General features: G+C 49.1%; 1 protein-coding gene across 1 annotated transcript in view; it reads left to right on the top strand.

The window, feature by feature from the left end:
- The window catches only part of LOC118380136 (microtubule cross-linking factor 1-like), a 59,354-nt gene that overhangs the window by 11,106 nt on the left and 36,166 nt on the right, over positions 1 to 12,082 (top strand). The window contains exons 5-9 of the mRNA XM_052475935.1: positions 2,872 to 2,960; positions 5,319 to 5,566; positions 6,100 to 6,614; positions 9,717 to 10,076; positions 10,170 to 10,718. Of these exons, the coding sequence (XP_052331895.1) occupies positions 2,872 to 2,960; positions 5,319 to 5,566; positions 6,100 to 6,614; positions 9,717 to 10,076; positions 10,170 to 10,718 (1,761 nt within the window). The remainder of the gene's footprint in view (positions 1 to 2,871; positions 2,961 to 5,318; positions 5,567 to 6,099; positions 6,615 to 9,716; positions 10,077 to 10,169; positions 10,719 to 12,082) is intronic.

A 12,082-nucleotide genomic window follows, 5' to 3' on the forward strand; every position in this document is an offset into this window, starting at 1 on the left:
GCACTATGGGTCCTGGTCAACAGTAGAGCACTATGGGTCCTGGTCAACAGTAGTGCACTATGGGTCCTGGTCAACAGTAGTGCACTATGGGTCCTGGTCAACAGTAGAGCACTATGGGTCCTGGTCAACAGTAGAGCACTATGGGTCCTGGTCAACAGTAGAGCACTATGGGTCCTGGTCAACAGTAGAGCACTATGGGTCCTGGTCAACAGTAGAGCACTATGGGTCCTGGTCAACAGTAGAGCACTATGGGTCCTGGTCAACAGTAGTGCACTATGGGTCCTGGTCAACAGTAGTGCACTATGGGTCCTGGTCAACAGTAGTGCACGATGGGTCCTGGTCAACAGTAGAGCACTATGGGTGTTGGTCAACAGTAGAGCACTATGGGTCCTGGTCTACAGTAGTGCACTATGGGTCCTGGTCTACAGTAGAGCACTATGGGTCCTGGTCAACAGTAGAGCACTATGGGTCCTGGTCTACAGTAGAGCACTATGGGTCCTGGTCAACAGTAGAGCACTATGGGTCCTGGTCAACAGTAGAGCACTATGGGTCCTGGTCAACAGTAGTGCACTATGGGTCCTGGTCAACAGTAGTGCACTATGGGTCCTGGTCAACAGTAGAGCACTATGGGTCCTGGTCAACAGTAGTGCACTATGGGTCCTGGTCAACAGTAGTGCACTATGGGTCCTGGTCTACAGTAGTGCACTATGGGTCCTGGTCAACAGTAGTGCACTATGGGTCCTGGTCTACAGTAGTGCACTATGGGTCCTGGTCTACAGTAGAGCACTATGGGTCCTGGTCTACAGTAGAGCACTATGGGTCCTGGTCAACAGTAGTCTACTATGGGTCCTGGTCAACAGTAGTCTACTATGGGTCCTGGTCAACAGTAGTGCACTATGGGTCCTGGTCAACAGTAGAGCACTATGGGTCCTGGTCAACAGTAGTGCACTATGGGTCCTGGTCAACAGTAGTGCACTATGGGTACTGGTCAACAGTAGAGCACTATGGGTCCTGGTCAACAGTAGTACCCTATGGGTCCTGGTCAACAGTAGTGCACTATGGGTCCTGGTCAACAGTAGAGCACTATGGGTCCTGGTCAACAGTAGAGCACTATGGGTACTGGTCAACAGTAGAGCACTATGGGTCCTGGTCAACAGTAGTGCACTATGGGTCCTGGTCAACAGTAGAGCACTATGGGTCCTGGTCAACAGTAGAGCACTATGGGTCCTGGTCAACAGTAGTGCACTATGGGTCCTGGTCAACAGTAGAGCACTATGGGTCCTGGTCAACAGTAGAGCACTATGGGTCCTGGTCAACAGTAGTGCACTATGGGTCCTGGTCTACAGTAGAGCACTATGGGTCCTGGTCAACAGTAGTGCACTATGGGTACTGGTCAACAGTAGTGCACTATGGGTCCTGGTCAACAGTAGAGCACTATGGGTCCTGGTCAACAGTAGTGCACTATGGGTCCTGGTCAACAGTAGAGCACTATGGGTCCTGGTCAACAGTAGTGCACTATGGGTCCTGGTCAACAGTAGAGCACTATGGGTCCTGGTCAACAGTAGTGCACTATGGGTACTGGTCAACAGTAGTGCACTATGGGTCCTGGTCAACAGTAGAGCACTATGGGTCCTGGTCAACAGTAGAGCACTATGGGTCCTGGTCAACAGTAGAGCACTATGGGTCCTGGTCAACAGTAGAGCACTATGGGTCCTGGTCAACAGTAGTGCACTATGGGTCCTGGTCAACAGTAGAGCACTATGGGTCCTGGTCTACAGTAGTGCACTATGGGTCCTGGTCAACAGTAGAGCACTATGGGTCCTGGTCTACAGTAGAGCACTATGGGTCCTGGTCAACAGTAGTGCACTATGGGTCCTGGTCAACAGTAGAGCACTATGGGTCCTGGTCTACAGTAGAGCACTATGGGTCCTGGTCAACAGTAGTGCACTATGGGTCCTGGTCTACAGTAGAGCACTATGGGTCCTGGTCTACAGTAGAGCACTATGGGTCCTGGTCTACAGTAGAGCACTATGGGTCCTGGTCTACAGTAGAGCACTATGGGTCCTGGTCTACAGTAGTGCACTATGGGTACTGGTCTACAGTAGTGCACTATGGGTCCTGGTCAACAGTAGAGCACTATGGGTCCTGGTCAACAGTAGAGCACTATGGGTCCTGGTCAACAGTAGAGCACTATGGGTACTGGTCTACAGTAGTGCACTATGGGTCCTGGTCAACAGTAGTGCACTATGGGTCCTGGTCAACAGTAGTGCACTATGGGTCCTGGTCAACAGTAGAGCACTATGGGTCCTGGTCAACAGTAGAGCACTATGGGTCCTGGTCAACAGTAGAGCACTATGGGTCCTGGTCAACAGTAGAGCACTATGGGTCCTGGTCAACAGTAGAGCACTATGGGTCCTGGTCTACAGTAGTGCACTATGGGTCCTGGTCAACAGTAGTGCACTATGGGTCCTGGTCAACAGTAGTGCACTATGGGTCCTGGTCAACAGTAGTGCACTATGGGTCCTGGTCAACAGTAGTGCACTATGGGTCCTGGTCAACAGTAGTGCACTATGGGTCCTGGTCAACAGTAGTGCACTATGGGTCCTGGTCTACAGTAGTGCACTATGGGTCCTGGTCTACAGTAGTGCACTATGGGTCCTGGTCAACAGTAGTGCACTATGGGTACTGGTCAACAGTAGTGCACTATGGGTCCTGGTCAACAGTAGTGCACGATGTTAGGTGCCATTTGGGATGCATTCCAGGAATGTCAAATGTGGGAGTGTTTTCAGACATGAAAGGGTTCTTCAATTCTTGCCCAGTGCAGGTTTTAATTCCAGCCCGGCACTAAGACGTCTGCGTATGTTCTTTCAGGCTCTGAATGAGATCCCAGACATAGAGGACCCAATGTACCAGGAGGAAGAGGAGGAGGAGGAAGAGATGGGCTTTGGCAGTCTGCTCAGGTAAGGTCGTTAACCTGTTCACTTACCTGGAAATACTGTATAAATGTCTTAGACCTACAGGTAATATTTTCACTTATCTAGACAGGCCCTCATTGTAATGGTCACATGGGCTGTGGCAGTCTCCTCAGGTAAATATCTTCTTTCTGTTCACCTCAACATATCTTATGTTTGTGGAAGTATTTTCGATAGCCTACTTGGATAAATAAAGGTAGTACAATTACTGCTAATGTTTCCGATTTACCCAGAATACCATTCTACTGGTTACAACAGCTATGCTTTACCTTAACAGACTACCGTCCTACTGGTTACAACAGCTATGCTTTACCTTAACAGACTACCATCCTACTGGTTACAACAGCTATGCTTTACCTTAACAGACTACCATCCTACTGGTTACAACAGCTATGCTTTACCTTAACAGACTACCGTCCTACTGGTTACAACAGCTATGCTTTACCTTAACAGACTACCGTCCTACTGGTTACAACAGCTATGCTTTACCTTAACAGACTACCGTCCTACTGGTTACAACAGCTATGCTTTACCTTAACAGACTACCATCCTACTGGTTACAGCAGCGATGAAATAAAGTACCGTTGTTTCTGTTTTCTGTTGCTAGAAGTGACAGTAGATTCCCTGGTGATTGCTGTGATAAGGGATATGATCCAAGTCTCTATGGGAGGGGATATGATCCAAGTCTCTATGGGAGGGGATATGATCCAAGTCTCTATGGGGGGGGATATGATCCAAGTCTCTATGGGAGGGGATATGATCCAAGTCTCTATGGGAGGGGATATGATCCAAGTCTCTTTGGGAGAGGATATGATCCAAGTCTCTTTGGGAGGGGATATGATCCAAGTCTCTATGGGAGAGGATATGATCCAAGTCTTTTTGGGAGGGGATATGATCCAAGTCTCTTTGGGAGAGGATATGATCCAAGTCTCTTTGGGAGGGGATATGATCCAAGTCTCTTTGGGAGAGGATATGATCCAAGTCTCTTTGGGAGAGGATATGATCCAAGTCTCTTTGGGAGGGGATATGATCCAAGTCTCTTTGGGAGGGGATATGATCCAAGTCTCTTTGGGAGGGGATATGATCCAAGTCTCTTTGGGAGAGGATATGATCCAAGTCTCTTTGGGAGGAGATATGATCCAAGTCTCTATGGGAGGAGATATGATCCAAGTCTCTATGGGAGGAGATATGATCCAAGTCTCTTTGGGAGAGGATATGATCCAAGTCTCTTTGGGAGGGGATATGATCCAAGTCTCTATGGGAGGAGATATGATCCAAGTCTCTTTGGGAGAGGATATGATCCAAGTCTCTTTGGGAGGGGATATGATCCAAGTCTCTTTGGGAGAGGATATGATCCAAGTCTCTTTGGGAGGGGATATGATCCAAGTCTCTTTGGGAGGGGATATGATCCAAGTCTCTTTGGGAGGGGATATGATCCAAGTCTCTATGGGAGAGGATATGATCCAAGTCTCTTTGGGAGGGGATATGATCCAAGTCTCTTTGGGAGAGGATATGATCCAAGTCTCTTTGGGAGGAGATATGATCCAAGTCTCTATGGGAGAGGATATGATCCAAGTCTCTATGGGAGAGGATATGATCCAAGTCTCTTTGGGAGAGGATATGATCCAAGTCTCTATGGGAGGGATATGATCCAAGTCTCTTTGGGAGGGGATATGATCCAAGTCTCTTTGGGAGGAGATATGATCCAAGTCTCTTTGGGAGGGGATATGATCCAAGTCTCTTTGGGAGGAGATATGATCCAAGTCATTGTAGCCTGACAGTCAATGAATGAATCGTTTTAAAGTGATCCCTCATGAAATGAAACGCATTAACTTTATTTTTTTGGAGAGCAGATGATATGTTTTTAGGTTATTTTAAGAGTTTCAGGAAATTAGGACAACAAAGAGGCTGAAGAACACTGTTTATATGTCAGAGATATCTCCTTCTACTCTACCTTTTTGGGGACCTGTCAATCTATCAACCTATATCTTTCTTCCAGTAAGAGAATTTTGATGCAGTACTAATGATCACGCTCTCCTTCTCTGTCCTTTCTGATCCTTCTCTGTCCTTTCTGATCCTTCTCTGTCCTCTCTCTCCTTTCTCTCCTTCTCTGTCCTCTCTCTCCTTCTCTGTCCTCTCTCTCCTTCTCTGTCCTCTCTGATCCTTCTCTCTCTCCTCTCTCCTCTCTCCTTCTCTCTCCTCTCTCTCCTTCTCTCTCCTCTCTCTCCTTCTCTGTCCTCTCTCTCCTTTCTCTCCTTCACTGTCCTCTCTGATCCTATCCTTGAAACATGTTTTTGGTAATGTAGTAAGTAGTTTAATGCTTTATTCTCGTCTCATCCTCCTCAGGGCTAAGTCAGTCTGTTCTATGAGTGACTTCCAGCGTCTGATGGACAGCTCTCCTTTCCTGCCTGACAAGAGTCGTCATGGTGACTGTGGCCGTGACGACGTGACCCCACCCCTTTCACCTGATGACCTGAAGTACATAGAGGAGTTCAACAGTAAGGGGTGGGGCTTTCCTGTCCCTGGCCCCTCCCCTACACCAGGCCACCACACCCCCACACCCATGGAAGCCTGGGCAGAACGGCCCACGTCAGGTACTGATGCTCCAACTGTTTAAGCATTGTTTGTTTTTGGAATTGCAATCATGTTAATGTGAAGACAAAGATGGCAAATGTGTTTTCTCACTTTATATCAAAATTACATTTCAATCATGTTATGGTGAAGCCTGCAAGCACATTTTCACATTGTGTGTGGACAATAAAGCTTTTTAAATCCAAATTCAGAAACATACCCTATGTTTTACTGTCATCTTCCCACCTTGTGGAGATTATTTATTTCCCTTCTAATTATAATCATGTGAATCATTCTAAATTCCAATCATTCTAATCATTTGAGTCATTTGAATCATTATAAATTCCAATCATTCTAATCATTTGAGTCATTTGAATCATTATAAATTCCAATCATTCTAAATTCCAATCATTCTAAATTCCGATCATTCTAATCATTTGAATCATTCTAAATTCCAATCATTCGAAATTCCAATCATTCTAAATTCTGATCATTCTAATCATTTGAATCATTCTAAATTCCAAATCATTCTGAATTCTCTCTCTATGAGTTCCAGAACCATTCCAGCCAGCCTTGTGGTTCCTGACAACCAGTGCTACGCTTACTACTAACACCCTGTCCAGCCCTGAACCCCATCCCCTCTGCCAGCACTCCCCTCTCAGGGGTAACGGGTGTAACAGAGGAGGGGGGGCAAGTGTCCATGTCTCCCACAGCCCCACCCGACCCCCAGGAACCCCTGAACAGGACTACATGTACCCCAAAGGGACCAAGGGGCGAGGGGGTGGCGGTGAGGTGGGGGATCCCCCTGGGGTAGGGGGACCAGACGAGGTATTTGGTAATGGTAGGTGGCCCTCCACCTGTCATAAGGAGTTATTAGAGGGTGGGGGTGGACTGGGAGGTGGACTTAGGGTTCCATCTGGCGTGGGCCCCATCCCTACGGTGGGGTACGCCTCGTCTCTGGAGCTGCAGCTATCACGGAACCTCAGTGATGACATGAAGGAGGTGGCCTTCTCCGTAAGGAACTACCGCTCAGGCCCTGGTACCTCGGACCTCCTGGAGCAACACAGACAGGTCTGTTCACGTTGTTGTTGTTTATCTAGCTGTACATTTCACTTAGTTCACTTTTCTATTGTATTCAGTGTCGTCAGAAAGTGAACCTTCCCTTATTCCACATTTTGTTGTGTTACGGCATGAATTCAAAATGTATTAAATAAATAAAAATTCTTACCCATCTACACACAATGACTAAGAGAAAACATATTTTTACAAATTCTTTCAGATTTATTGAAAATAGACAGAAATAACAGATTGGCCAATTCAATTGTTTGGACAGGATTTAGAAAGAAACATTTTCTTGTGTACATTCTAAACTAAAGGTCAAGGTTATCTTGTGTACAGCGTCTTGCAAAAGTATTCACCCCCCTTGGCGTTTTTCCTATTTTGTTGCATTACAACCTGTCATTTAAATAGATTTTTTATTTAGATTTCATGTGATGGACATACACAAAATAGTCCAAATTGGTGAAGTGGAATTATAAAAATAACTTGTTTAAAAAATAAAATTAAAATAAAAACGCAAAAGTGGTGTGTGCGTATGTATTCACCCCCTTTGCTATGAAGCCCCTAAATAAGATCTGGTGCAACCAGTTACCTTCAGAAGTTACATCATTTGTTAAATATAGTCCACCTGTGTGCAAATCTAAGTGTCACATGATCTGTCACATGATCTGTCATATGATCTCAGTATATATACACCTGTTCTGAAAGGCCCCAGAGTCTGCAACACCACTAAGAAAGAGGCACCACCAAGCGAGCGGCACCATGAAGACCAAGGAACTCTCCAAACAGGTCAGGGACAAAGTTGTGGAGAAGTACAGATCGGCGTTGGGTTATAAAAAAACATATTGAGACTTTGAACATCCCATTTAATCCATTAGTTAAACAAATGGAACAAATCTGGAACCACAACAAAACTGGGACAAAACTCACTGACCAGGCAAGGAGAGCAAAACTGGGACAAAACTCACTGACCAGGCAAGGAGAGCAAAACTGGGACAAAACTCACTGACCAGGCAAGGAGAGCAAAACTGGGACAAAACTCACTGACCAGGCAAGGAGAGCAAAACTGGGACAAAACTCACTGACCAGGCAAGGAGAGCAAAACTGGGACGCCCACAAAACTCACTGACCAGGCAAGGAGAGCAAAACTGGGACGCCCACAAAACTCACTGACCAGGCAAGGAGAGCAAAACTGGGACGCCCACAAAACTCACTGACCAGGCAAGGAGAGCAAAACTGGGACGCCCACAAAACTCACTGACCAGGCAAGGAGAGCAAAACTGGGACGCCCACAAAACTCACTGACCAGGCAAGGAGAGCAAAACTGGGACGACCACAAAACTCACTGACCAGGCAAGGAGAGCAAAACTGGGACAAAACTCACTGACCAGGCAAGGAGAGCAAAACTGGGACGCCCACAAAACTCACTGACCAGGCAAGGAGAGCAAAACTGGGACGCCCACAAAACTCACTGACCAGGCAAGGAGAGCAAAACTGGGACAAAACTCACTGACCAGGCAAGGAGAGCAAAACTGGGACAAAACTCACTGACCAGGCAAGGAGAGCAAAACTGGGACAAAACTCACTGACCAGGCAAGGAGAGCAAAACTGGGACAAAACTCACTGACCAGGCAAGGAGAGCAAAACTGGGACAAAACTCACTGACCAGGCAAGGAGAGCAAAACTGGGACAAAACTCACTGACCAGGCAAGGAGAGCAAAACTGGGACAAAACTCACTGACCAGGCAAGGAGAGCAAAACTGGGACAAAACTCACTGACCAGGCAAGGAGAGCAAAACTGGGACAAAACTCACTGACCAGGCAAGGAGAGCAAAACTGGGACAAAACTCACTGACCAGGCAAGGAGAGCAAAACTGGGACAAAACTCACTGACCAGGCAAGGAGAGCAAAACTGGGACAAAACTCACTGACCAGGCAAGGAGAGCAAAACTGGGACGCCCACAAAACTCACTGACCAGGCAAGGAGAGCAAAACTGGGACGCCCACAAAACTCACTGACCAGGCAAGGAGAGCAAAACTGGGACGCCCACAAAACTCACTGACCAGGCAAGGAGAGCATTAATCAGAGAGGCAACAAAGAGACCAAAGATAACCCTGAAGGAGCTGCAAAAGCTCCACAGCGGAGATTGGAGTATCTGTCCATAGGAGTACACTCCAGAGCTGGGCTTTACGGAAGAGAGCCCAGAAAAAAAGCCATTGCTGAAAGATAAAAATAAGCAAACACGTTTGGTGTTCGCTAAAAGGCATGTGGGAGACTCCCCAAACATATGGAATAAGGTACTCTGGTCAGATAAGACTAAAATTATGCTTTTTGGCCATCAAGGATAACGCTATGTCTGGCGCAAACCCAACACTTCATCACCCCGAGAACACCATGTTTTTAATCTGCAGGGACTGGGGAACTGGTCAGAATTGAAGGAATGATGGATGGCACTAAATACAGGGGAATTCTTGAGGGAAACCTGTTTCAGTCTTCCAGAGATTTGAGACTGGGACGGAGGTTCACCTTCCAGCAGGACAATGGCCCTAAGCATACTGCTAAAGCAACACTGGAGTGGTTTAAGGGGAGACATTTAAATGTCTTGGAATTGCCAAGTCAAAGCCCAGACCTCAATTCAATTGAGAATCTGTGGTATGACTTAAAGATTGCTGTATATCAGCGGAACCCATCCAACTTGAAGGAGCTGGAGCAGTTTTGCCTTGAAGAATGAGCAAAAATCCCAGTGCCTAGATGTGCCAAGCTGATAGAGACATACCCCCAAGAGACTTGCAGCTGTAATTGCTGCAAAAGGGTGACTCTACAAAGTATTGACTTTTGTTATTCACGCTCAAGTTCTGTTTTTTGTCTTATTTCTTGCTGGTTTCATATTAAAAAATATTTTGCATCTTCAAAGTGGTAGTCGGCATATTGAGTAAATCAAATTATTTTAAAAAAATGTAAAAATCTATTTTAATTCCAGGGTGTAAGGCAACAAAATAAGAAAAATGCCAAGGGGGGGGTGAAAAGTTTCGCAAGCCACTGTGCACGAAGCAGTCAATGTATATGTAGTTTATTCTTCAAATGTCTACAACTTTATCTTCTCAACCTAATAGCTCCGAGACACGGCGTGTCAGACCAACGGTTTCACTACTCGGGGAACCCAGACCACCCAGACCATCAGTGTGGGCTTACAAACTGACATCCTCCGCAACCTCACCAGCTCCCCCCACCGCTGCCTCACCCCTATAGGAGGAGGCTCCACCCCCATCTCCTCCCCCTCTAGAAACATCCGGAAGATACAATACTCTCCTGTAGTCCAGTCCAAGTTCGAGCGGACATGTTGTTCTCCTAAGTACGGTTCTCCTAAGCTCCAGAGGAAGTTGTCGACATCATCGAAGGCTGACCTCCCTGTAGGGGCCTCCTCCAGCTCCACGACCGGCCCCAGGGTTCCGACTCCCACCACCCCCCAGAAGGTAGTTATGGTTTTGAATCCTCAGTGATATTTATCTATGTATTGTTGTAGTCAGCTGCCTGAGGCCACTCTAAGTGTTAATGTATAATAACAGGGAGCCTCTGAGTCGGCCTGGGCTCGTTCCACCACCACCAGGGACTCTCCGGTCCACACCACCATCAACGACGGCCTGTCCAGCCTCTTCAACATCATAGACCACACCCCCGTAGCTTACGAACCCCTGCAGTCCAAATTCACCAAGTCCCCAAGCCGCACCCGCCCCGCTCCCCCTGACCCCTCACCTCCCGGGGGGCCAGGGGTACCCAGCCTACCGCCCTCAGACCCCAAAGAACCCAGGTCCCTTGGAGCAGCCCAGGAGTTCCTGAGGAATGTCCGCGGGCGTTCTCCCAGCCCGGTGCAGCTGATAGTAGAGACCCAGGGAGGGCTGGGGGGAACAGGAGGGGAGAGGACACCGGAGGTGGTCAGTATACGACAGGACCTGTCTGCCCCGCCTGGATACACACTGGCAGAGAACGCAGCCCGTCTGCTTAACAAGAAGCTGTTGGAGCAGAACCTCAGGGAGGAGAAGAGACTGGGGTCTGCAGGCCAGAGCAGAGAGGGGAGGCATGGAGAAGGAGACCGGAACCAGGCGGGGTGTATGGAGGTAAATACTGTCACTCTACTCACTGTTTGTTTACTACCATCTATTTTAGGCCCCTCATTAGTAGGCAAGGTAAACCCATTTTCGCGATTTCTGGAATTGATCACGTGGCTCGTCAACAGAAAGGGAAACGCAACACTGTTCTGTCTAGTGGTGCCTAGTGGTTAGAGGGGAGGGGCGGCAGGGAAGCCTAGTGGTCAGAGTGGAGGGGCGGGAGGGTAGCCTAGTGGTTAGAGGGGAGGGGCGGCAGGGAAGCCTAGTGGTTAGAGTGGAGGGGCGGCAGGTAGCCTAGTGGTTAGAGTGGAGGGGCGGGAGGTAGCCTAGTGGTTAGAGGAGAGGGGCGGGAGGGTAGACTAGTGGTTAGAGTGGAGGGGCGGCAGGGAAGCCTAGTGGTTAGAGTGGAGGGGCGGCAGGTAGCCTAGTGGTTAGAGTGGAGGGGCGGGAGGTAGCCTAGTGGTTAGAGTGGAGGGGCGGGGCGGGAGGGTAGACTAGTGGTTAGAGGGGAGGGGCGGCAGGGAAGCCTTGTGGTTAGAGTGGAGGGGCGGCAGGTAGCCTAGTGGTCAGAGTGGAGGGGCGGCAGGGTAGCCTAGTGGTTAGAGTGGAGGGGCGGCAGGGTAGCCTAGTGGTTAGAGTGGAGGGGCGGCAGGTAGCCTAGTGGTTAGAGTGTAGGGGCGGGAGGTAGCCTAGTGGTCAGAGTGGAGGGGCGGGAGGTAGACTAGTGGTTAGAGTGGAGGGGCGGCAGGTAGCCTAGTGGTCAGAGTGGAGGGGCGGGAGGTAGACTAGTGGTTAGAGTGGAGGGGCGGCAGGTAGCCTAGTGGTTAGAGTGGAGGGGCGGGAGGGTAGCCTAGTGGTTAGAGTGGAGGGGCGGGAGGGTAGCCTAGTGGTTAGAGTGGAGGGGCGGCAGGGTAGCCTAGTGGTTAGAGTGGAGGGCGGCAGGGTAGCCTAGTGGTTAGAGTGGAGGGGCGGGAGGGTAGACTAGTGGTTAGAGGGGAGGGGCGGCAGGGAAGCCTAGTGGTTAGAGTGGAGGGGCGGCAGGTAGCCTAGTGGTTAGAGTGGAGGGGCGGCAGGGTAGCCTAGTGGTTAGAGTGGAGGGCGGCAGGGTAGCCTAGTGGTTAGAGTGGAGGGCGGCAGGTAGCCTAGTGGTTAGAGTGGAGGGGCGGCAGGTAGCCTAGTGGTTAGAGTGGAGGGGCGGCAGGTAGCCTAGTGGTTAGAGTGGAGGGCGGCAGGGTAGCCTAGTGGTTAGAGTGGAGGGCGGCAGGTAGCCTAGTGGTTAGAGTGGAGGGGCGGCAGGGTAGCCTAGTGGTTAGAGTGGAGGGCGGGAGGGTAGCCTAGTGGTTAGAGTGGAGGGCGGGGCAGGGTAGCCTAGT

Source organism: Oncorhynchus keta, chromosome 23 (assembly GCF_023373465.1).
Source record: "Oncorhynchus keta strain PuntledgeMale-10-30-2019 chromosome 23, Oket_V2, whole genome shotgun sequence".
NCBI classification, from domain to species: Eukaryota; Metazoa; Chordata; class Actinopteri; order Salmoniformes; family Salmonidae; genus Oncorhynchus; species Oncorhynchus keta.